Below are 26,202 nucleotides of genomic sequence, written 5' to 3' on the forward strand. Positions count from 1 at the left end.
GATTATGTCTTGTTCCTTTCTTCAACAGCTGGAAGATAGATGTGTTAAACTAAGTCACAGTTGCAAAAAGCTCAGTAACAAGAGTTCTGTGACTAAGGCAGACAGAATTAACATCAGACTTCTGAAAACAAAACATTCAGACTCTTACTAAAATCCCACTCACACTATCAGTTAGAGTAGTTCTGAAAGTATTGGGAGTCACACAATCGATAGAAAGGACTGACAACAAACTCATTATAGGAATAGTTCTGAGCAGGCTGCTTACCACAGAAATAATCATTTGCAGAAAGGGTACTTCAACTCTGAGCAGCAGAGAAGCACTAACTCTGTTCATTTTAAAAAGTTTCATCACAAAACACCACCAAACTAAAAGCACTTGTTTGCTTCAGTGATAAACTACCAGAAGCTAGATCTGAGACAAAGAGCAGCATTGCTGAAGTGAAGCATTAGCAGATGAATTAAGGTACACAAAGTATCTTGCCAAAATTTGATTTTTCAGGTGAACTGGCTAGAGTTACACAAAAATGACCACCCAGGGAGTAGAATGAGTAGTATTTACTCAAAGAAAAATTAAGTTTCTCAAAATGCATGAGAGTTTCTCCAAAGTTAATATGCACATATATCTATCTCTATGATCTAGTCTATTGTCCTACATCTACTATACTATAGTTAAAGTATCTGTTAATCATCGGACAAAGAGGTCTTCTGTCTTCTCACAGATAGAAGATATCTGTGCTCTCCTTGCCCATCAAACAAACTTGTCACATACACGAGGAATAAGAATTCTGCCTTTCTAGTATTTTGTACAGGTAGCTACCCAAATCTTGCACCAGAAAATTTGTTCCAAGACACCTACCCAACATGTAGTTCATTTTATTTTGTGTATGAAGCAAGAAACATGCATTTCCTGTGATTCATCATTCATGCAAATTCAAATATTTGCACAGTGATATCAGAAGTTACCTAGACCAGCCACTTCAACTGAACTGCTGTAGTATAATAACCCTCAGTATCACTTTAGCTGAAGTCGTTCTCCTCATGACTGCAAATGCCGCTTTAAATAATGCATTATTTACAGTAGCCACCCAAAAAATACATTTAAGCATTGTCTGAAAGAGGACTCATGAGGTAGTAAAACCCCTAGAGAAGAGCATACGCTATTTTTCAAGTTGTACAATGCCTGTCCAGTTACAAAGCAAAGCAAAAATCAGAAGACAAAAAATAATGGGTGTTCTGGCGTAACAGCAATATAGAAAAGAGTTCATCTTCTAGAGTCTAGGACATCATGTTGAGTCTTGGACAGGATTCATGTCATCATAACACATCAAGTAAGCTCCTAATATAGTGATGAGCAATAAGTCAACACTACGAATCTATCACTCTAGGCATATTCAGTTATCAAAATTGCCACCTTAGTTGCAATTTTAATGTCACACAGCTGTGCAGGCTTCACAGAATTAAGTTTCCTAGCAGTAGATCCCAGCCATCCAGCTCATCTCAGAATAGATTGAGATCTAGCAGGAAGAGAAAGTAATTTTAACCAGAAAGAGTCTTTAGGGATCACCTGTCTAGAAGGTTATAAAGATACTACCACTTCTTTGGCAGTGAGGGTGGAGGGAAGCATAATCTTGGAAGATTCAAACCATATTGTTAATAATGATTACCACACAGACAGTTATATGTAAAATAAGACAAAAAAAAAACCCTCCAGTTAAGGGCACCATTGAATTTAAACCCTAAAGACTACTACTACATCCTACTAGTCTGAGACATCAATGATTCCTGTCATGCTGCTGCTGTTATATCTAATAGCATGTATATGAACTTATGGAGAACTTCATAGCATATTTGGGAGAGGCCCATACTTTGAGCTGGGCATTGATTTTCTTTATGGCTTTTACAATTTATTTATAAGGTTTCATTCTGGGTGTAATTAAAAAATATGGTCACAAGTTAAGTGATAACATAACACTACTCACTAGACTTACACACTAGAAGTGTCAAGATACAGAAGAGAACAAACAGCACTCACAGAAGACAAGAACACAACAGTTTTCCCCTCAAATAAAAAAGAACAGAACTCAGAACGATCACTGCAGGATTCAGGCACACCTGAGCGTCCGCACAGCATCACACTTACAAATTACTTCCCAACAGTTTGTGGAAAGCCTGAAAGTCACTAAACACCCACGCGTTAAAACGTGCTTTTAAAGCAAAAAGACGACGTTAAAAAAAAAGCTTCGCACGTCGCCCGCTTCCCTCCCGAGGAACGCCCCAGGAATGCGGTCAAGCTGCCCTGCTCGGCGGCGGCCGGAGGCAAGGCTAGATGCCGCCAGCTGCTCTCACCTTACGAGCCGGCAGGTGCCGGCGGACCCGGGCCGCCGAGGAGGCCGCTGGCGGCACAAAGGGGGCCCAGCGCGGCGCCGAGGAGCCCCGAGAGACCCCCGGGCCTCACAGGTGCCCGCCCGCGGCCCCTCACCCGGCCCCGCCCCAGGCCGCCCGCACCCGCCGCTGCCCTCCTCGGGCTCGGGCTCCCCCAGCCCCGCCCCGGCCGCGCCGCTCCGCGCCCCCGCCGCCCGCTCCCGGCGCCCAGGGCTGGCTCAGCCCCTCACCGCCGGTGCCACCTACCACCAACCGCAAACGAGAGCTCCGCCATGAGCGACCGCCGCCACCAATTCAAAAAGCGAGCCGCCGCACTAAGTACGCCGCGCATTGGCTGCCGGCCCCACCGCCCCTCTGTAAGCCGCCACCTCATTCGGCATCTCTCCCAGATGTCCCGCCCCCTTCCCCTCCCTTTTTGGACAGCGCTTCCACTCCTGCCCTCTATGATTGGATGCGGCACCTGCCGCTCATGGCTGGGCGGCCTCCCATTGGCGGTGGGCTGTTTCCCGGACAGCCGAACGGGCCTCGCTGCGGAACCCGAGAGCAGGTTGCTGAATTGGGTGGGGGGCGCTGTGCGCTGATTGGCCACTGGCGGGTTTCGAACGCTCCCAACGGCCGCGGCGGAGAGGCCCGGATGGAGCGGCGGGGAGGGGGCGGGCCGGGACGGTCCCGGGCCGCGTTCGCGGCTGTCCCGCGGCTGTCCGAAGGGAGCGGTTAACGGCCCGCAGTGTGCGCGGGAAGGCGCGTCCCTCGGCGGAGACTCGCGGCGGGGCTCCCGCCCTGCCGCCGCTCCCCTCGCCATGTCCTGACCGACACCGTCATGTCGTGGGGTCCGCAGGGCGCCGTGTGTCCCGCGGTCCGTCACACCACCCTTGGGCACCGCGCAAAATGGAGGAGAAATCATCACTATGGCCACCGTAAAAATATTAATGTTACTAATAATCACTATGTCCACCGTAAAACTATTAATGCTATTAATAATTCAGTAAGCTCTGCCTTGCCGAGGGTATTAGTGTGCATGAATATTAATCAGTTTATAGGAAAAGAGCTTACAGGAGAAAATGTAACTGGTCAAGATGAAAGTCAGTCAGCTAACTCAGTGGTACCAACCCCAAAACACGTTAATTGCACCCAATGCTTTACCATAATTTTTTAATTATTTTTCTGGTCTGGAAAGGGATTCTTTCATTGCTTCTCTGAAACCTGATTTAGAGTAATGTCTCACTGGCTCCATGTAAAAAAAGAATGGGAGATAGAATTTTCTATTCCATGCTAAATTCTTATACACCAAATCGAGTTTTTAGATCTTACCGATATTTTTATACTACAGATTTTCATTACTTCGGGTGTATTCATGACTGATCCAGCAGCTGTTAGTGCCAGTAAGAGTCCAGTGACTTCATACGATTTGGAAGAAAAACGGAATACGAAGAAGCCAAAGATGATAGCAGGTGGTGTTTATGTGAATAAAGATTTGCTGGTGAGGTACAAGTAAATTAGGACTATTTTCTTGAGCAAAAGATTTCAGAATAACAGCCTGGAAACCAAGGAGGTCGTTTCAATTTTGACACTTGAGTCAGCCAATTACTACACAGTCCTACAATTACTTTATTTCATACAGAGTAATTGCAACGATGACTGACAAGAGTACAGCCTAGCCTGAGGGCCTTTTATCACCCTCAAGTATCAGTTGGGACCATCACTTTGCAGTTCCAGGCCAGGCTGCCCTTCACTGGCTTTTTCCCATTCTCTCCTTTATTTGAACTCTTTTTAAAAAGTCCCTTTCAGCCAGGTCTTGAGTTCCCTTCACACCCTGAAGCACGGACAAGGTTTCTCCTGGGTTTGGAACAAGTCCTGCAGTATAGCTTCTGGAAAAGAAGCTGATGATTGTGCATTAATTTCCACTTGAGGTCTAGATCCTCAAAAAAGCTATATAAAATGTTTTGCCTGCAAAGACAGGAGAAGCATATTTATCAGGGCTGAGGATTAACAGGTTTTGCTTCTGTTCCAGTAAACCTGTCTTAAAATCTGACCTTTTACTTCTTAGAAACATATTTTTCTTTTAATTACCTTTTCATGTCCATTTTTAAAGGAAAATTTTCCTTTCCACGACTCTATATGTGACTTTTTAGTATTATAAACTCATTTTTAAAAGCAATATTATTTTTAAAATTAGTGCTCATTCTTTTTTTCTGCATTAGATTCACAACGCATGTGAATCTAGCTATTTAAATAAATATTTTCATTTGCTGAAGATAGGACCGTGACTAAGTATTAAGTAGTCATTTGTGTCAAGGCTGAACTCTACAGTATTTGTATTTCCTCCGTGTTGCAAAGAATTTTTATCTGACCAGAAAGTGCTTATGGAGATGAAAAAGACCTATTTAGGAAAATTTTGTCTTGGGTACAAGAAATGTTCCTGCACTAAACCAAAATTTGTTACTGCCCTCGGGTAAAAAAAAAAAAAAAAAAAAAAAAGTTAATTCCCAGTCCAAAATAAAATTGCAAAATACACATAATCTCCTTTCTGGGATTGGTCTGTGATTTGTTAAATGGTAAATAGCACAGTTTCTTCACTAAAATAAGGGTGTTCCGCAGTTCCTCCTGGGAGCACAATGGATCTGGGATCATCCCGACTGGAATCCAGCCTTCACCTCTCCTCCGCTCAGCGGAGAAGGACGAAGTCTCCGCCTGGCCACCGGTGTTCCCGTCCTCCGCCAGCGCAGCGCTCCCACCGCGCACATCTTCCCGCGCCACCACCCACCCCCCCGGCGGGGCGGCGCTGCGCGGGCGCGGAGCGGCGGCGCGGATAAGGCGGCCGCCAGCCGGGGCTGGCACGCAGCCGGCGGGCCGGGGCGAAGGGACGGCAGCGCCGGGACTTCCTCCGGGGGGAGGCCGGCCCGGGGACGGCGCGCTCCCCGCGGGGAGCCACGGCGAGGCGGCCCGGCGGCGGCGGTCGCGATCGTGATCGTGATTGCGATCGCGATGCGGGCCGCCTGGCTGCTGCTGGCGGCGCTGGCCGCCCTGGCCGCCTACTACGTGTACCTGCCGCTGCCCGGCACCATGTCGGACCGCTGGAAGCTGATGCTGCTGGATGCCACCTTCCGGGTGGTGCAGCAGACGGTAAGGCGGCGCCCCGGCCCCGGAGAGGTGCGCAGATCCCCCCCCCCCGCACCGGCCTCGGTGCGCACCCCGGTGCCGGCGGCGGCTGGAAGCGACGGCCTCGCCCGCGGGTTGGAGTGTCCGCCCCGGGGGAGCGGGCGTCCTCCGCGGCTCGCACAGCCCTCCGGCTCCGTCCCGGCGTCCGGCACATCCGGGCAGCCGCGCCGCAGGCAGCGGTTTGGAGTTGGAGCCGAGGGGGAGTCGCCGGCGGCGCTGACATGGGCGTCTGTAGCGGGCCGGAGCCGGGGCCGCTCCCCGCTGTACCGGGTCGTGACGGCATCCGCGGGGAGAAAGCGGAATTCGGTTGGGATGCGATGCCTGCCTGCCGAGGGGAAGGCAGCGGGCAGGGCAGGGTGGCCCCAGCCTGCTCCTGGCTGCGTCCCGGTCAGTAAATCCAGGTGCGCATGTTCGCAAGGCTGAGATCCGCTCTGCTCTTCTGGGATCCGCGGGGCAGATCTTGTTAGATGTGGTTTAATCTGTTTTGCAACTTGCAGGCACTTAGTCAAAAAAAGAAAAAACCAACCAAAACCCCAAAGGTTTTTATTCTACTACGTTAACTCAGGGAAAGAAGACATGGAGAAGCTGTTTTAGATACTAAACTGCCTTAATTTGGAGTTGTATTACTAAACAAAACTCTGAATGTTTGATTTTGTTGCAAGACACATGACAGCTCTGTCACTTCAGTGATGTCTCTCATTTTCTGCCGGTGTTTTTATGTTGACGTGAAACAGATCAGAGATCACAAACTTTCTGATAGTGGCTTTAGCTGTGAACTTGGCTTTCTTCTAGGATGGTCTGATGTTTTACAAGGACTGATTAGTCATGGTCAGACCTGACGTAAGGTACTATGTACGTGAAAGCTGGTTGGGTTTTTTTAATTTCCTAGCAGCATTTCCGTTTAGTAAGTTGGTTATGAAACGTACAAAAACTTGTAGTTTGAGTGGATGAGAGCATTGGCATATTCAAAAAGGGATTGATGAATTAATGGACAGAGGGCCTATAAATAGATACCAAAAGGATTAGATGGGAGTGTACCTTCCATATTCCTAATACAATAATTGCAGGTGCTGGGAAGCACGAGGCGAGTGGATGACTCGCAGTGTGCAGGCTTGTATATTTTGCCTGAATAACGTCTCTGGTTGCCACTGTTGGAGACAGAGTCTGGGAGTAGTAGACATCTGAGCCACTGGGACATGTTCTTGTGGTCCAAATGTATCAGTGAGTCAAAGCATTGCTCTAGGATGAAAAGGCAAAACCTGTTTGCTTGCATACCCTCCCATGTGTCTGTTAGGAAAATTATGCCTACAGTAGCTTCATTCTTCAGTAAAGTCTATGGCTTGACATGCAGTTGCTCCATGTTGTTAAGTAACTGAACAGCGAGCGTGTGGCTTGACCAAATTAGTTGATGGCACTGGCAGGAGGGTCATGATGTCCTCGCAGCATGCTGCCTGCAAAACACATCATCACAGTTCAGCCAGGAACACCTGAATTAAGGCCATAACCTCCAGCTGAAGGAGACTATCTTTAGAAAATCATATGGTCTTACATACACATTCAGTTTGTTTACGTGGTATGTTGGGTGTAGTCAGATGAATTCTGGTGTCTCTAGCTTGGAGACTAAAGGGTGTCTCTTTTGGGGTATTCTGGACGCCATAATCCCAAGAGGAGGTGGCAGGACAAAGCCTGCCTAGGTGGCAGCTGGAGCAAAGTGGCAGACAGGGCTGAGGTGCCCACATCTGTCCCCGCTCTCTGGGGTGGGGAAGTCTTTGTTAGGGAGAAGTGGCAATTTCTTAGTTGTTTACATCTCTGGTCTTAGAAAGAAGAAATTCTGTAGTGAGAAAAATTACTAAACAACAGTTCCTGTAACGTAGCTTACAAACCAAAGGAAGGAACAAGTGAGTTTTACACAGAAGCATAAAAAAAGTGAGGCGTTAGAGATGCCCTGAATCACCCAGCAGGTAACCCTTGGGGCATTCATTTCCTGAAAGAGAAGGTGCTTTCCAAGTGTTCAGAAGTCTTTCCAACACTGAGAGACAGCACAAAGTCAGGAATAAATGACTGCCATTAAGAAGGAACTGCGTGAACTGAAGCTAAGTTTGTAAAAGTTAAGCTTGTATATTTACTTTGTTAGACAGCTTTTGTGAGTCTATAATATAATGTATGTGTCCTTTTGTAGAGCTCAGCTTCTCCTTTCTTCCTCTACTGGCCATTGCAAGACCAAATGGTTTAACGTTTCTCTAAATGTGACCGTTGAACTTTCACCCACTTCTGGATGTATTTTCAGCTTGCTATTTATTACTTTCCTTTGTAGGTTTGGTAGCAGACGGAAGTACATTTCTGATTTTAGAATCTCTGAAATGTACTGTAATCCCTTTTTCCAAGAGCATGAAACAAATGTGCTTCAAGTACAATTGATTGTCTTTTGCTTATTTTGAAATAGATTTGTGAAGGTGCTGACAGTTAAGCATGACAATTTTGTGTTTGTTTTCTCAGTGCATTAATAATCACTACCGATAAAACATAAGGCTGTCAACTGGCTTTCAGCATACTAATGATGAGGTTTTGTATTTCCATGTGGAGTTTTGTCCCAATCAGCTACACATTTTTTTACAAGCTCGGGATTGACTCATGTCCTGGCTCAGCATAAGGCACTTCGACAAACGTGCAAGTGTAATCACATGGTTCAAGTGCGTGATGCTTATAGGGCAGCTTATATAAGAAGGTTTCAAAACCTACTGCAGCAGGGAACCGATGCTGTTATCCTAATCTTAATTTGGGGGGAGCAGAGCTGGGAAGGGATGGAGTGCCTTATCTGAGGTCAGAAAAATTCCGGTGGCAGAGCTGGAAACTGAGCTGGGTTTTCAGAGCCTCATTCCTGCACCCTCTTTAATGTCCTGTGCTGCCCCAGAGTGAAAACAGAAACTTAGACTTTCATAATATTAATGAATTGATATGAAAATGTTTAACTGAGAAGGAGAGTATTTGCCCCTCTCACCTGTCTCAAAATGGGACATGGTGACATTTTTACAGAAAACTGTGATATAACACAATTTTAGATCGGGAATTAAAAACTATGTACATACATGTGTATACAGGTATGTCAGAACTTGGCTTCATTGAAATTTGGATGACATAAAAGTAGTTATGGGATTGAGCCATAGATTAAGTGATAATTACCGTTTTATTTGATGGCTGTCAAGAGGTGTCTAAAGCAACATTTCATAATTCTGCTGTTAACAGCAGGATTGATCAAGGCATTTTTTTGACTTCTAACCACTCTCCCTTATCAGAGTAAAGAGAGCAGCATGTGTTTATTGAGTAAACCCTTTGAAATAAGTTATTTCTGAACACCACTGTCAAGATACTTGCTATTCTGGTGCATGGCAAGGAAGAAAGGATTTTTTGGAACTGGGACAGCTGTTAGCGGAGGTTTGGAAGGATAAATGGGTTGGCATAGAGGCCATCAGATGGATATATATGGAAGAAGGTAGGCAGCTGTACAGGGGAGAAAACTATCCTCATATTTGTCCTTGTTAGCCAAGCGATTCCTTCGTGCTTCTCTGCCATGCACTTGCTTTCGGAATAAAAAATAGGGCATGGAACATCAACATTCAGGGTTAGAGAGAACAGTGATCAGTTCTTTCTAACATTTTAATATCTATCTACCCATATATTCCAGAGTGTTTGACTTCACAGTCTTGGAATCGGTTTATATTAAACCGAGTTGTTAGTTGTGGCAGAGAGGTCTCCAGCAGTGGCACCTGAGCAGAAACTGAACCACGCTGGAAGTTCTATTTGCAGGAACAGATAACTTTTGTCTCTCTCTAGTATAAAAGCAAATCATCATGGGTGAATAAGTATATGCACAAAACCTTACATTAAAATGTAATCTAGTTTCTGCTTCTAATTAATAAACTGTAAAACAGTCTTCTTGATTTCTTTTCAGTTCTGAAGGAAATTCATAACACTGAGAGCACTTGTATTTGAGGACTGTCTTTATACAACAATGTTGAAAGTACGTATTCTTTACTCGGCAGTAATGCACCTGCATTAAGAAATGGTTCTGTAAAATAAAAGAAAATAGGCATTCACCTTTAAACAGGATAAACTGCCTGAAGTACACACAAAACAATATGTTCTGCACACAGCTAAATGGAGAAATGATCCTGTTTGGTTTTCACTAATCTCTATTATTGACTACAGATATTGTAGTTGGCATTTTGGACTCTAATGTTATAGAAATGTGTTTTGCAAAGTGAAGCCAGACTTGAGGATAGTACCTGCATTTTTTAAAGTAGGATGTTTAGCCTTAGACAGTTCCAGCATCATTACCCATGTGAGTCATGAGTGAGAGTTGGCTCAGCCCTGAGTAGTGTTGTATGAAAAAAGAGCCTTAGCTGTTTGCTTAATTCCTGATCCTGCCGAGGTCGGTGCAGGACCTTGGGTCTGACCATCTGTGAAGGCAGTGGAGGAAGCAGCTGATGTGTTCAGCTGGGCTTGAGGGGTATGCTGCCTTTTTTCCCCTGTCCGGATGCGACCTGTTGCAGTAATTTAGTGGCTAAAGGTCAGAGATGTGAAGCTGGACAGCGTCAGCTATGGAAGTCCTATGAGGACAAAGTATCCCAATATGCTGAGTACTGTTAGAGGCTAATAGAAATGAGCAACAGAAAAACGTTTTTTTGGGATTTGTTTTGGTTTTTTTTTTTTTGTATTTTGGAACGCATGACTAATATGGAGTACAAGGCCAAGAGGGAGGTAAGCATCGTAGCAGTGAGCATTTGGGATTCTTCATGAAATTACCAGCTGAGGAGCCAATAGAAGAATCATAATAGTTTAGGGACAGTAAAGGTGAAGTAATGGTACCTCTCTAGAGCAGTACATTACTCATTCTGTCTGCTTTTTATCACAACCCTGATGCCTTTCTTCATTTATTGAAAAATTTCTCCTACATGAATTAAATCTTTCAATATCTGGTACCCCTCAGCAAAGGATTTACCAGGAGGAAGGTGGCAGTCTTGAACAGTTTCATCTTTAGGGGGTCCATGAGTTGTCCCTACTTGAAAACCCCTATTACAGGGATGCCCTGGCAAAAGGAAATGAAGTTGTGGCTGTAGTGGTTGCTTTGCCTGACTTGTTGGAGAGCTGGGGAGCATCACAGTGTGAATGTAAATCACAGTGCCGCCAAGGCAGCCATGGGTCACAGGGAGCCAACGGCCCCAGAATGAAAGGCTGCAATAAGAAATGAGCAATAGATTGTCACTAGGGCTACTGTGATGTGTCCACAGTTGGCTCAAACAGCAGTAAAATACTGACGTTTGCCTCGCTGGCCTGTCTAGCCCTCCTCTCCTGGGGTGCTCCTGCTCGTCCAGCCCTGCATCGCTTGGCAGCAGCTGAGCTCTCTTGGTGCGTGTCAGCCCATTACTCGGACCAGCCCATGGTGCCAGGAAGTTCACCAGCCACATTTCCCCAGTTACCTGTTCTGAAAACAGAAGTGTTTATTCAGACAGGTCCATAAAACCATTTGTTACATGGGAAAACTTGTGGCTGTGACCCAGACTGAGTGATAGCACAGCAATTCTGGGCTAATTACCCACAGGGCTTTCATCTTTGTACTATCCCCTTTTCTCTGAGTTTGTATTTATTTTTTGCTGTAGTCCCTTGATTTCTTAATTTCCCCCTTGTTCTTTTTCTTTCTCTTCCTTTTCAGTAGCTTTTTTTTATTACAGCACTGTATTCTCTCCCTTTTCACCAGAGAACATCACTGTTTCTCTCTTCTCTTCCACATGCATACACACACACATGTAATTACCATATATTTAAGTGCTGTATTTGATAGACTGCAACAGTCATAGAATCGTAGAATGGTTTGGGTTGGAAGAGACCTCAAAGATCATCTAGTTCTAACCCCCCTGCCATGGGCAGGGACACGTTCCACTAGATCAGGTTGCTCAAAGCCTCATCCAACCTGGCCTTGAACACTTCCAGGGATGGGACGTCCACAGCTTCTCTGGGCAACCTGTTCCAGTGTCTCACCACCCTCAGAGGGAATAATTTCTTCCTTATACCTAATCTAGATCTCCCCTGTTTCAGTTTAAAGCCGTTACCCTTTGTCCTGTCGCTATATGCCCTTGTAAAACGTCCCTCTCCAGCTTTCTTGTAGCCCCTTTAGGTACTAGAAAGCTGCTATTACAGTAAGGGTAGTAAAATCACAAATACCAGCAAAGATCAAACCAATTATCACTCACATGAGATGATCAGATACAGTTTTTATAATGGATTTAAGCCAATCCAACTGTGGACTGCTGCCAAAAGGGCTGGTCCCATCTTTTTCCCTATTCCTTCTTTCCTGCTTTGGGTTATCAGCAAGATAGTGACCTGGCTGAAGTTTCGTGTGGTTCCTCTGGTTTTGCTGGGTTCATATTGGGCTGGTGCAGCAAGGTGATACTCTGAGGCTTCAGGTTTGTTAGTGCCAACACAAGAAAGGTGCCAGGGAAGCACAGCCAACAGGATGGGTGAGTCTGCCCTTTGCGTGGCAATATAGTGCTAGAAGCAAGTTAACCAGCCATTAAACTGGTTTCTTCTGCTAGTAGTTGTATTACAGAGTGATAAGATACATAATATCTATTTTAAATACTTCTTTATAGATAAATATATATATATAAGAATTTTATTTGTAAGAACTTTGGACAAGACTAGCTCTTTGCCAGCAAAAAGTGCAATCCTGATGCCTTATAAGTAACAACCAAATAGGCTGATCAGATAGATATACTTCCAAAGAATCTGATAAGTGCTTGGCAAAAAAATTGCCTATGCCTAGCAAAAAAATTAGGACTGTTGCTTTTGTGCTTTGGTGTATGAAACATCTCTTCCCGGTTTTTGGATTCTTGGAAAGAGTGGTCTATTATAGAGGAAAAAAAAAAAAAGGCATGTGATAACCTGCAGATGGTCATGGTGCTCTGTAGTTTAAAGAACAGGGCAAAACACTTCTCGGTAAACACCACTAACCAGCTTTGAAAATAAACATTTCTGATTCCAGGGAACATGTGGTAATCTTGTCTACAAAGAATGTGAAGTAAAGTGGGAGAAAACTAAAATGAGATGTCTATTGCAGCGCAGTCAGGCTGAAAAAATCTACAAAAACATTTGTTTTCCCTGGCAGTGTTCCTGGTGGTTACCTTCCCTGGGAGCCTCCGCAGGGCACACAGGGGATCAGATCTTTAGCTGGTTACATCAGTGGCAGCCCAGCAAATTGTCTGCCAAATTATTAATAGATGCATTGCCCTTCAGATTTCAAACTCAAACTGGCTTTTCCTGTAAGAATTTTGAAGTAACAGTGTGAGAAAAGCATGATCTGAAATTCAGAGCTACAAACAGCCTTGTGAAATCAGCATTTCTTCCCGCCCAGTGGAAACTTTGTGTTTCTTTTCCCAGACAAAAGCCTTGCGGTATTAAAAAAAAATAATATTCCATCCAAAAAGCAGCAAACATTTTAAAATTTGGATTCCCACCAAACCATGTCAGCAGGGTGACATTACCATAAGCTAAAGCAAGAAAAGAAAGTCATTTTTGTAAATTCTTGTTTTGGAAGTGGCTTCCTCTCCCTGCTCGCATAGCAGCCCATTGTACTTGGCGTAGACTTTTTTTTGAAAAATGTCAAAGATTGTCTTTTTCTGCAACAACCTGCATTGGAAGTGGGGCTCTGCAGGGCTGTTGCTATACAGCACCTGACTGAAAGCCAATATTTAATTTTTTTACATTCAAACTAATGATGACAGATTAAAAAGTCACATGTAAGGAGCTGGGGCTGTAGATCCAAGGAGGCAGATCTTCTTTGGCATGGGTGCTGTCGAATGCTGCAAAATTTGCTTTTCCTCCAGAGGTGTGTGTTTGCCTCCGTTAGCCCTTCCCTTGCCCTGAGCAGGCGCTCCTGGCAGAGGAGCTGAAACTCGGCACTGAAAGCAGCTGTGAAAAGGCTTCTGCAGAATTTTAGTAAAGAAACCCAAGTCAAGACAATGAAGTGGCTGCCCTTGTGAACAGACAATAGAGAAGAAAAAAAAAAAAAAACCAGAAACTGTGAAAATCTGATTTGCAAAATCGTGCCCGTCACGAGGAACCAGAGTTGGCTTCCACTTAGTTTTTGAACAGGTTAAAGGGTGGCAACTATCCGTTCTTCGCCACGTGAACGCGGTCAGACCGGTACCCGAGTGACCCCGCTCCCTCCGGCGTCAGCGTCGTTAATTCATACCAGCAGGTTTGTGCTGTACAGGGGGTACTGGAAGAACTAAAACTGTAAACTGGTTGTGTGTAGACAAGCTGCATAACAGTACACTTTTTCTTCCAGATATCTGTTACCTGTATGTAAAGTAAAAAGTCACAGCTGGCTCTTCATTATGGTAGTGATCCTAAAGATTAGGATATGGATTAATGGTGATCTATAGTGATCCTATAGATTAGGCATATGGATTAATTTTACCTCCCGACTTCATTGCCTTGACTGGGAAAGTTGTACAGAAGGCTTAGCTGATTATCCAATTTCTAGCCTTTATCACGATGATGGAGATTAACTTTACAAAAAGGGAAAGACTCTCCACTACTTTATGGTGTCCAGACTGGCCGTTGAAGTTGCTGCAGTCCTTTGGCTCACCCTTTGCCACTGCTTTTGCACCAAGTAGGGAATGGGAACAAGCGTTTACTAGGAATAGTGTGCAGGTCGTGTGTGGGGAGCAGGTCACGACCATTTAGGCTGGAGGAGTGCTGTAGATTCCAGCTGAGAGAAACAGGTTTTTAATCTATTCAGGGCAAAGTTTTGAAAATAAATACGAAAATAAAAATGCTGGATAGCCAAAGGGGATAAAATCTCTCTCCTTCTACCATAAGGGGACAGAAAGATCAGATCGTTCTTCGTTTTCATAGTAGTTTTTTACACACCCCTACAAAAAAAGTAATGCACTTCAGTCTCTGGGCTTGGAAGAAAAAAATCACTAACCTGCCATGGTTCTTGGATAGTGTTTCAGATCCTTCCCAATTCAGGAGGTAAATACAGGATGTGCCAATAAACAACCATTATATTCCTTTAAGACCACTATTGTTTTCAAATTTCTTTGCAATCCTTGAGAACTTTCTTAATTTGGAAGTGGAAAGATTTATGTTTTGGGGTGGAACAAGAGAAATACTTTGCATTTTTGATGCCTTACCACCACAAAAACTTTGCCTGTGTGGTATTGCCCTCTGCTGGCACCCATCAAGCCAGCTTGACAAGTCCCACAGTGGAGTACGCTGGTGAGGTTCGTCTCCTTTCGGAGATGTCTTTCAAAGTGCTCATTCACAGTTGTCTTGATCCACACAGTTTGATTTATTTTGACAACAGAGAATCTTTTACGGACAGGGTTTTGTTTCAATACGGCTTTAAAAGCATTAGAGGTCTTTGATAATCCTTCATTTCCCAGTGAATATTCTAAGAATCCTTTTTTGTGTAAGACCTGCCCTTTGATGACGGTTGCATTAAACATCAATGCAGTATCATATGATGTGCTCTGAAGTAACAGAAATCTCCTTTTTTTTCTTTTTTTCTTTTTTTTTGTAGTGTCACCTGATTCACTATCTGAGACTCAGCCATCACTTGGTAGTTATTAATTATTTGATTTATACCTTCGACAAGCTGAAGTCTGTCTCCTCTGAAGACATTAACATCACGGATGCTGTTTTTGATGGTGTGGAAGTCAGAGTGTTTGAACCTCCTGCGAAGGGAGATGAAAGGCTCAAGCGCAGCGTTGTTTACATCCACGGAGGCGGCTGGGCCTTGGCGAGTGCAAGTATGTGTCTGCCAGTAATTAAATACAATTCTGGTCTGTTTTTTTTTTTCCTAGCAGGAGAAGCTGAATCCTGTTTTTCCTGCTAGGGATGACCATTTTGGTAAGACATACCCGAATTCAGTAGTAACTGTCTCCACTCTGGTAGATCAGCTCTAAGGAGGGAGTGGGAAAAATACTACGAACACACAGCAAAAATGCGTATCTTATCTGCACATGAGCTGTGAAAGACCAAAAGGTTAATTTTGTTACATCCTGAGAAGACAAAATAGCTTATTGTTTAAATTCCTGGGATTCCCGGATGGGCTGTTTGGGCCAGTCCCCTGTTTTCTGTGGTCATGTGCAAATGTCAGTCCTTGGTGATCAGGATCCCGTGACTACACAAAGGGTTTTGCTGCATTTTCACACAATAATTAGTAGAAGAGTGGGCTGAACAACACTGCGTGTAACGGTGTTGCTAATGTTTGACTCTTAAATAACACATTACTTGAAATACATGCTGCTGATCAGAGACAGCGGGCAGTGTGATGAAGGAAATGGGTGGAGGTGGGTTCTCGTCCCGTGGTCTGGCCCCCTCCCTTAGGGGATCACTGCCATGACCAGCAGAAATTACCTTGAAACTTAATGTTATTTACTCCAATTAACTCAAAAGCCACAAACATGAACAGAGAAAGTAAGGTATACCTATAGACAACGATAAGCTAACCACTGATCCTTCCACATCGTACAGGAGGAGAAAAGCCTTGGGAGGAGAAAGCCGGTGCAGTTCTCATGGCTGCTGCAAGATCCAGATCTGATAGGAGTCTCCTCCCTTTTCCTTCCTTGCTCCTGTGACATCATGAAGTCCATACAGCCCTGATGCATTTTATAGCTTTATCTATAGAAAAAGAACATTGATGGGGTTTTCCAAAATCTTCCAAAACAAAGACTGTATTGATTGCTTTTCAACTATGCATGTATAAGTCACTTAGATCATGAGATTTAGGTTCCTAAATAACTTCAAAATCTGACCTTCATGTGCCTTTGGAAATCCCAATCTTTATCCTGTAGTCATATAGCAGTTAAAAATTTTGCTCCTCTTCCTATAGAGGGATTGTGCTTTGAGATGGGTTTTCCTAAGCCTGCCTAAAGGATGTTTGTTAGCGTCCTGCCGACCTCATTTGTTCTGTAACACTTTGCATATGACTCTTGCCGTGCAAAAAGTTTCTATTAAATTACCACGCTTTGTTTGGATGACTGTAATTCAGCTAGGTCAGATGCTGTCGTCGACTCCAAGATGCAGAAGTTAATGGCACAAATGCTAAAGCTAAATATTAAATTCTAAGACTAGATACTTTAGAAAACAGTTAGTGTCTCAGTATATTTTATAGTACCAGGAACCAACGATTAAGTAACTGGAAAGGAATAAAATTAAAGAAAATCAGTCTATTGATAAATAAGATAGCTGTGATTAATCCTCCTTTAAATGAGTAGTTCAGTTGACATTAGTAGGGCAACTCATTTGAATCTAAGCAATACATGCTATAATAAAAACAACAAGCTGTGACTCATACAGCAATAACTGTCTCTGGATGCTAATGTCCCCCCAAGCCATTGGGTACGTTACATTTTGCCCAATCGAGAGAATTGTGATAGGTGGATGAAATGACATGCCCCAAGTCACCGAGAAACAGATGAGGAGGAAAGCATTAGACTGCAGACTTCTGAAGGCATAAATTGTGTTCCTTCTGCTACAGTGTGTACGTGGCGCTTCATCTATTGCAAGCTGATCTCATTTACTTTGCATGTATTTGTGTGATGTCTTTATATTTTCTGAGAAGGCTTACGTAGGGCTTTGTGACTATTGACATAAAAGGACTCCTATGTCCCTAATGCCATGTCCTTTCGTTCCAGGAACAAGCCTTTATAACAATCTCTGCAGAATCATGGCTGAATCTCTCAATGCTGTCGTTGTCTCAGTTGAGTGAGTAATCTAAAACTGATCAAGTAATTTTAAGGTATTAAAAATAGGTAACATAGGTCTTTTAGCTTTTCCCTTGTTACTGGCTTGTGTATAAAGCTTTTGCTTGGACAATAATTCTTTTACCTGTCTGATATTTTTATCCTTTTAAAATTACAACAAATTGGAACAATACCAAAAATTCATTTGAGTTTCTAATTATTTTAGAAGCCAGAAATGTGGGAAAAGAGCGTAGCACTTAATCCAGTTGGACAAATACTAAAATGCAAATTTTAGTGCATCTTGCAATTGTATCTACTTGTGAGGAATGCAGCTAAAACCTGAGCTCACTCAAGTGCCAACTTAGGATGCTGTAAATTCTTGTCAACTTTAAAAACAAACAAAAAAGCAAAATGCATTTGGACATGATATATACCTGAAGGAAGGCTGAACCATATCTCTCTGCCTTCCCACTTAGCAAGAGGGATTTTTCCCATCCTCAGTAGCCACTTCCACTGCTGCAAGGTATATTTTTGTATAAATATTTAAAATAATGTTTTAGTATACGATATTTAATATATTAAAATAATAGACACTATTTAACATTTATTATATTATATTAAAATATATATTAAGCTCCCCTCAAGTCTGTAAACCGTCGTTTTAAGTCACATTGAGCAAGGGTCTGCAACATAAAAATTATCAAATGATCTTACCCTTGCTCATTAACCAGAATACACCGTGGAGTCCGGCAGTTTCCTGCTACTCTCTATTTCCCACTGTTCAACCATCTCATTTAAGCCTTGCATTCCACTCAAGAGCAGAGGACTGGCAGGGTGCCAGGGCTGCTTTTTTAACTTGTCAAACAATTCCAAGGTAGACAAACCTCTCAACTAGCTAACTACATTACCTGGGTGACTCCAACTTGATTGGTATTTTCCCATCCTTATTGTCAACTTCAATATTTTCTTTTGCAAACCCAGTCACTTGATATAAACTCAGGTTTCACACCTGCAGTTGATTACATACTAAGTTCTGTGATCTAATTGCAACTTAATTGGATGGAGTTGATGTACTTTAAAGGGTCGATTTTTTTGGTACTTCTTTGGCTTTTATTAGTAGAAACAATGAAAAGTAAAGAAGCGACCGTTTGTTATTCCAGATGAGCAGCAATCGCAGTATTGATATGAATCGCAGTATTATTATTCCTTTCTGATTTATGGTGGTATAATTCTTCCTGTTTGTCTAAGTTATTGTTCAACTCTTCTCCTTAGCCATTATATTTTTCAGTCAAGGCGTTTTTACTCAATTAGTGAAGACTAATTAGATTTCTCGTTGGTTTAATTGCATGTCTCGCTTTCATGATATATGCACAGTCTGTTACCCAGTTTTGTGAGGAGTTCCCAAAGGACTCTTTCATATTCCTTCATAGTTGATGCAATATATAGATTTGTTTTCTGAAAGCATGTCAGATTTGCAGTTTGAAACGCTTTTCGTTTAACCAAAGTTTAAAATTTATTCTGCATGTGGAACTTTATTTAGCCTAGATTCTGAAGAAAATGTTTTGAATCAGAAAATTGGATTTTGTTTTGCTTGTTTTGCTCAGTTCTGCTGAGAATATGTAAAATCTGTTGATTGAAAAGCTACAAACAGAAGACGTGCTTTGTACCATAAGGCCTAGTAACAACTCTTAGATTACGAAATATTCAGTAAATGTGAACAGACTTCTCCTGCGCTGTTATTGAGAAACTGAGAAAGTCTCATGACTGGGACTCAGCTGCTGACTGTTCCTGGGCAGACTGTTTGCTCTCTGTGCCTCAGTCTCTCCACCTGCACAATGAGTATATTCCTGCTCCACTCCTCGATAAAGGAGAGGAATTACTGAATCTGTTGCATTGGAGCAAATTGGTGTTCACTTCTTGGCTGTTGTTTGTTTCATGGCACAGAGGTATAGCAAGGTTTATTCTCTGAGCATAGGTAAAAATTTGGGAAACAGAACTGCTTAGGCGTTTGGCTCACTGGAATCTGCTGGGTGTGTATGACTTACTCTCCCTTGTACTAGTAAGGCGGGGATTTGGATCAAAAACAGCCTGATTGCAATGACTCCCTTGCCAAGGGTGTTTTAAATATTCATTCATTTTAATCACCTATGATGAAATCCACTATTGGGAAATCCTAGCAAAGTGCTGCACAATTTTATACTATCTGGGTATTATTTGTATCTAGTAGGTTTGTATTGATCTTTCAGAATTAGAGCATTAATTATAAGATTAAGTCTTACATAAGTATTACACACCTCACTTTTTTTCTATAATATTTATCCTAATTAAATAGTTATTTGCTATTAAGGAATACCTCATAGCACCTATTAATCCTGAAAGAGAGGTACATTGACGGTAGTAATTGTCTCTCATCTCTTTTCTTTGTAGATACAGGCGGGTACCAGAGGTCTGCTTCCCCGAGCAATTCCATGATGCTCTTCGTGCTACGAAGCACTTTTTGCAGCCTGATATTTTAGCTGAGTATTCGGTTGACCCGAGTCGAATTGCAATTTCTGGCGATAGCGCAGGAGGAAATTTGGCAGCTGCTGTGTGTCAGCAGGTAACACCTAGGGTCTGTTATGTATTACGCTACAACAATCCCTAATTTAGTGATGCACATAGGTTGTCAGATTGTTTGTGCTGCATCATCACAAGGGGATGTGCCAAGCCTAAAGACAGAATGGTAGAAAGCCAGCATCTAGTCACTTTACAGAAGAAAAATGAGTCAATCGCACTATGAATCACATCGCTTGCGATGTCTTACTACAGTTCAGAGTTTGTTGTGGGCCAGATTTAAGAGCAAGCTGCTAAATGACTTTTTTCACCCTTTTTGCTGGTGAGTTTTTTATTTCTTCTAAGTAGGTAACTAGGTACATGCATAATTTATCAATTCAGCTTCCTGTTTTCAGATGCTTGTCTCTGAAGATGTGTTTTTATTTCTTTCAAATACAAATGAAGGACAAAAACTGTAATAAACCAAGCTTAATTCTTCTGTTAAATTGTCTTCCTGTAGCATTTCACAATTTTAAGGAAATTTCTTTCGTGTATCTGCAGTTTAAATGTGATCTGAATTTAATCTAGTAAAGATTTTAAAGGCAGCCTGGGGCGAGTAATAATATTTTTCATGATTGAGTGAAATATTGTTATTAGCTTTTTCATGCTGCCATAACCATTGGTGATAAGAAAGCGGATACCGTGTCCAGCCAACTGATTATCATGACAACCTTACAATACTGAATTAGGGTGAAAAGCTTAATAAGGGACAATTACATTAAGCGTTTCAATATTGAGGACTGATAAACATGATAGATCCATGTTTTGGAAACAGCAATCCTAGTATGTTTACCTGATGCATAGTTCTTTTAAAATCAGTGATGTAGGGCTCTTTCAGGGAGAGGTTAAATACACTAAGACTCTTCAGCCTGAAAAAGAGGCAGACAAGATGAGATGTGATGGAGAATTGTGTGTCTTGTGTAGAAGATGAAGCAAAACAATTGTTAGGTGATCGTTCCAGTAAAAGAATTAGGCGTCAAATGTATAACTGATAGGCTCAAATCAAATGGAGTTGGCAGGTTCAAGTCAAACATAGAGAGGTTCTTCTGCACATGGTGAACTTTTGATAGAGAAAACTGTGGGTGCCGACAGTTTGCATATGCAGAAAAAAACAATTAGATGAATTCACTGAGGCAAAATCCCTGAAAAACTGTTAAAAGCAAGAATAGCTCCTTTGATTCAGGAACTCCCTCAGTTTCAAATTGTTAAACTGGGAACTGCGTTAGGGAAATGCCACTTAACACCTTTTTTTTTTTCCTTCTTCTTACACCCTTTAATAAACTTCTGTCACTGATTTCTGTTGGAGTCTGCCCCAACAGCCATCCTTACAAAAGAAGAAAAAGATCAGGCTGCTAATATTTCAGACAAAAGAGCAACATTATTTGCGTAAGAGCAGGATTCAGCCTAAAAGTTGCCAAATGAATGATTGCTTGCATGAAGTTCAAGGTTGATATTGTAATGTTTATTTTCTTTATAATCCGAATCCTATCCTTTATTTTTCCCACAGCTTAGCAAAGATGAGCGTTTGACCATCAGACCGAAACTGCAGGCCTTAATTTATCCAGTCCTTCAGGCATTTGACTTCAACACACCTTCTTATCAGCAGAACATGAACATGCCCATTCTTCCTCGTTTTGTCATGATCAACTATTGGATAGATTATTTCAACGGTAATTACGACTTGGCTCACTCACTGCTGATTAACAACCACACTGCTCTTGACGTTGGCCAAGCTCTTTCTTTCAGAGGACGTCTGAACTGGACATCTCTACTGCCTTCATCATTCAAAAAGAGCTACAAGCCTGTAATACAAACCACAGGCAAGGCGGAAATCATCGAGGAGATACCAGCGCTGCTCGATGTACGAGCAGTCCCGCTCCTTGCAGAAAACGAAACTCTGCAGCTGCAGCCAAAGACTTACATCCTGACCTGCGAGAACGACGTCCTGCGAGATGACGGGGTGATGTACGCCAAGCGCTTGGAGAACGCCGGCGTGGACGTCACGCTCGATCACTTCGAGGACTGCTTTCACGGCTGTATGATATTCACCATTTGGCCTACCGATTTCTCTGCGGGCATTCAGACCAGGAACAGCTATATAAAATGGTTGGATGAAAACCTCTGAAGAGAGAGTCTCTCTAGAAGACGCAGGGTGCTCAACTCTGCTGTCTGCTCTTGCTAAAGAGCAAACAATGAAAAAGTACTTTTCCAAATTCAGACTTGATTGTTCAGCTGCAGCTGCTGGGGCTCACAGACCACTCACTACAGCATTTACAAACTTGATTGGCCTTGCCCAGCAAAGTATTTTGATAAATACTTTTTCAACCTTTGTGTTTTTTTTTTTCCCCTCCCTTCTTTCTAGACTATTGCCAAACAAACAAATGTTGAGCAGGGAGATCAGCATTCCTGTGGCATTCTTAACTGGCTTTAACTTTCAAGCTTTGACTCTTAATTAGGCACAAAGGCCACAGTTTTCAAATGATGAGAGAGGTAAAGCCAAACACCTACGTCTACATCTGAATATGTAAAAATGGGAGCTAGTTTTCAACAGTGGTGAGCACTTGATATCAAAGAAAGTGTGAGGCTCTCACCTTTGGCAGCAGAGCCATGCATTTGAATGTCAAACATGGATTTAGCTCTTGGCCTTTAGGCACATAGACAAATGGCTCGTTTACATTTAAAAGTAGAAAATAAAAAGCACTCTTCTAGGCAGTTAAAATGACTCTAGACAAGTCTCCTAGCCAAGCATGTAATTCAATTTTGGAATTTGGTCTTTATTGCCTTTTAGTTATTTATAGTTTATAAAAGCGCAGGACTAAATATATTTTCAATAAAAAGTATTACAGCGTACATACAAATATACAGGATAAAACAGTATGTGTAGCAGCAAAACTCAAGTTTTTTACATGAGTGAGCTTCAAAGCCGACTACTTACTTGGCTAAAGAATGAGACTTAGTCTGTGTTTAAAGCCTCAGCTCCATGACCTCCTTACTGAAAATACTGAGCGTACTAAAAAGAATCTACTGTGTGGTTTGCACTAATGTTTGTAACAGTAGTTTTTGTTCATTGACTTTTCTCTTGTGCTTGTAGTGTTTATTATATTTCATGCTTCCTGGAAGGAGGGAAGCAAGCAAATGGAAGTGGGCTCTAATCTACATGGAAGATTGAAATCTGAGCTTTGCAGCTAAACTTTGTCTGCCTTGGAGACCGACCCAAAACACTAGGTAAGATGATCTCGCCGTTGTGCAACAAATCTCTACAGTTTTAGCCAGTCTGCAAGTTCCAGGCAAGCAGGACAGGGAAGTGAAACCAGTTGCAGCAGCGCGTATTGTCCAGGATGCGCACTGCTTGCAGAAATGAGGGTTGTGTCAAAAGCCCAGTGTTTCTAGGCAAAGAGGAGAGGAATGGCTGTGCCATGACTAAACTAGTGGATTAAATTCATCCTCAGCTTTACACAGACATCCTGTGAGACCCCAAGAGAACAACTTTGTTATGCCTCACTTTCTTCTTCTGCAAGAGAGGGAGCAGTAATGTCCTACCTGACAAAGAAGCAGTAGAGCTGAATCCACAGGTGTTGGTGATGCACACCGATGCGGGGGTGACTGGCAGGCACTGTGCACCTCCCGTAGCTTTTGAGTTTCCATCCTTCTCTAACAGCCGGCCTGCCCCATGACGGGGGTGCCGCGAGGCTGCGGGTCCTCCTGGGCAGTCAGCTCATCTCTGTCCTGGCCCCTGTCAGAGTGCCGTGAGGTGAAGCTTCTTGGCTGTTGGAAGATCATGACAAAGGCAGTTTCATTAGTGTGTTTCTTATGGCAGGATTCTGAAAAGTTCTTCTTTTAAAAAAAAAAAAGGCACTGGTTGATCAAGCTGCCTGCTGTTATTTAAAATCTATACAGACTGGTCCAGTTTCACTGGTATTTACATTAAATAAGAGAATGGCTTTGCTGGGTCATTGCTCCTTAGAAACATCAGGTTGTTGTTGATGTGGTTGTATGTGTTAAGAAAAGCTGTTAATGAGACAAGGCCTCGATGTAGGCTCAGTCATGCAGGCTGACACTCATTTCTGGGCATAGGTTTACACAAAGGTCACAAGCCAAAGCTTTTTCAGTGGTGGCTCAGATTCATCTTCCATTTAGATCATTACAAAGACTCGGTGGAATTAGAGCAGCCGAGTGACAATCTGAATCAGAATAAATTTTGGTCAAGATACCAAATTAACGCCGCAGAAGAATTCAGACCTTTTTTCTGGATTTAAACTCTCTTTCCTCCTTTCCTCCATCAATACAACTTCAGTAGATACAATTTACACTTAAAACAGATAGCAACCAAAGTTATGTCCATTCAAAAGACAAATTACTAATCTGCTTCAGAGTCCTTGCTACTGTATGGCGACAGCTCTGTTTAGCTGACTTTAAACTATGACTTAAAAAGTTAAAAAAATATTGTTACACTGACTTGTACCAACAGGCTTCTTCCTGGCTTTCCCACTGAAAGAGTAAACTCATGTCAGAAAAGATGTAATTTATATCCACCTGCTGTCATTAAAAGATAGTATTAACTGTAGTACTGGAAAAAAAGTGGTTGATATTCCTATAAATTCTATAATAATTCAGTTTGCCTAAGAGCTGTCTGCAAAGCTTTAGGTCAGCATTTGTTTATAGCTGCTATGAAGCTATAATATAATTACTGCTGGTTTTTTTTAACTGAAATGAAATGGAGAGATGGAATATATATTCATGGAGTCAGTTGTACATTTCCTTCATGCACTGAAGCACATTAAAGTCTTGGCACAAGAAATGGTAGTAAGTATATAACTGGACCGAACGTGTTTACTAAGTCATCACCAGCTTGACACAACATCCAAGATCGCAGCACAACCTGGATGAGATGTTACAGTATTAACTAGTTCTGTCAAAGTATCTTGACTACTTTCATCATGCAGCAGTATGGTTTAAGCACATGATAGCTGCAAAGATACGTGATGGATCATAAAACATATAAAAAGAGGGCTGAGCTCCAGCTATAAAAAGACCTTTTTGCATATAGCCGCACAAGACACTAGATTAAAATTCAATGTAAATCTTGAAGTAAGTCTTAGCCCAAACTCAGTTTTCCTCCTACTTTGCTTTATTGTCCTTTGCACGCAGTCCCCGTGCCCGAAGTTGAATGCTCGGGCTGAGCTGCTGCAGGCTCCCACAAACCGAGCCCTAACTCAGCTGAGAGCTCAGCCGGGGCGGGCAGGCACTGTTACAGAAACCTGATGCCTAATAGCAAGAGATTAAAATTAATGTCTGTTACAACACCTCAGTTTGTTCGTGTGTTTAGTCCTACGCCTCCCAAAGTGTTTCCTCAGTCCTGCGCCTCCCGAAGTGTTTCCTCGGGCATAGCCAGCACCTTCATTCCTTGGTTGTTTCACAAAGCGGTTTAGAGCACTTTGTGGATTGTAGGATCGGATCAAGTATTTGTAACGATACTTCACCTATGCCTGGGTTACCCTTCTGAAAGAAGATAGTCAATACGTTTGTCTACTTATCTTTTCATTAAATCAACAAGTATGGCTAACTACTTTTTGAAGATTGCTTCCCTCCCCCCTCCAATCCTACAATTAGACTTTATCTGTCCATTGCAAGAATATCTTGTTCCTGATGGCCATCAAAGCATTCCAATGTAAGCTGTAAAAAAAAAAAAGGTCACATAACAGAACCTATAGTCATTTGTATCCTACTTTCATAGACCTGGGAACTATATTAGCAGTATTTTAGCCAATATTTGCAGGAATAAAAAGAGGTTTTGTTGTAAGACCTCTTAAAGGATGGATATTTGGCATTTCTGAAAACTCAGACCCATTTGAAGATGTTTCATGGTGCATAAAAATCACTAATAATTTGAATTTCCTAACCTTCATCTAAGTAGTTCCAAAATTGTGCTCCTAACCAAAGCAGAAGGGCCATTGTGAGTTTAAGTTCTACACAGTAAAAGGAAGTTCTCTGTCTTTAAAACATTGTTTTGCAGTATTTGGGCCTCTAGATTTTTTAGTTAGGTGCATCATGGGTATATTTTTTAATCTCTTACTAAACTTTGTTAGAAAACTTTTCAAATAAACATTAGAAGTATGTTAACCTGTCTTAAACCTTTTAAGCTGCTGTGATCTGTAACGATGTTAAATAAACCTAAAACCAGCTGCTTTCATGTTCTTTTATTTATGATGTTCAAAACCCCAAAGTACAACATACTTGACGTGAATACATTCAATATCTTATGCATTGCTTCTTTCCCATTTTTTGCTTCTTTCCCAGTGCAGGGGAAAGATCTTTT

At 42.4% G+C, this 26,202-nt stretch overlaps 1 protein-coding gene across 1 annotated transcript; it reads left to right on the forward strand.

Annotated features, from left to right (window-relative positions):
• Positions 1-5,367: 5,367 nt before the first annotated feature.
• On the forward strand, positions 5,368-22,011 carry NCEH1 (neutral cholesterol ester hydrolase 1). The gene is made up of 5 exons (XM_086618449.1): positions 5,368-5,505; positions 15,128-15,356; positions 17,247-17,316; positions 19,722-19,893; positions 21,394-22,011. Exons 1-5 carry the CDS (start codon positions 5,368-5,370, stop codon positions 22,009-22,011), a joined length of 1,227 nt encoding a protein of 408 aa, XP_086474575.1.
• Positions 22,012-26,202: the final 4,191 nt, after the last annotated feature.

This window comes from Tauraco erythrolophus, chromosome 11, assembly GCF_009769465.1.
Source record: "Tauraco erythrolophus isolate bTauEry1 chromosome 11, bTauEry1.pri, whole genome shotgun sequence".
In the NCBI taxonomy this organism is placed as follows: Eukaryota; Metazoa; Chordata; class Aves; order Musophagiformes; family Musophagidae; genus Tauraco; species Tauraco erythrolophus.

What these genes read in the sequence shown, in the direction of transcription:
- NCEH1 (XM_086618449.1), top strand. Translation starts at nt 5,368, where the DNA reads ATGCGGGCCGCCTGGCTGCTGCTGGCGGCGCTGGCCGCCCTGGCCGCC. An exon ending in GCTGTCGTTGTCTCAGTTGA is followed by an intron (nt 17,317 to 19,721) that starts GTGAGTAATCTA and finishes TTTTCTTTGTAG; the next exon opens with ATACAGGCGGGTACCAGAGG. An exon ending in CAGCTGCTGTGTGTCAGCAG is followed by an intron (nt 19,894 to 21,393) that starts GTAACACCTAGG and finishes TTTTTCCCACAG; the next exon opens with CTTAGCAAAGATGAGCGTTT.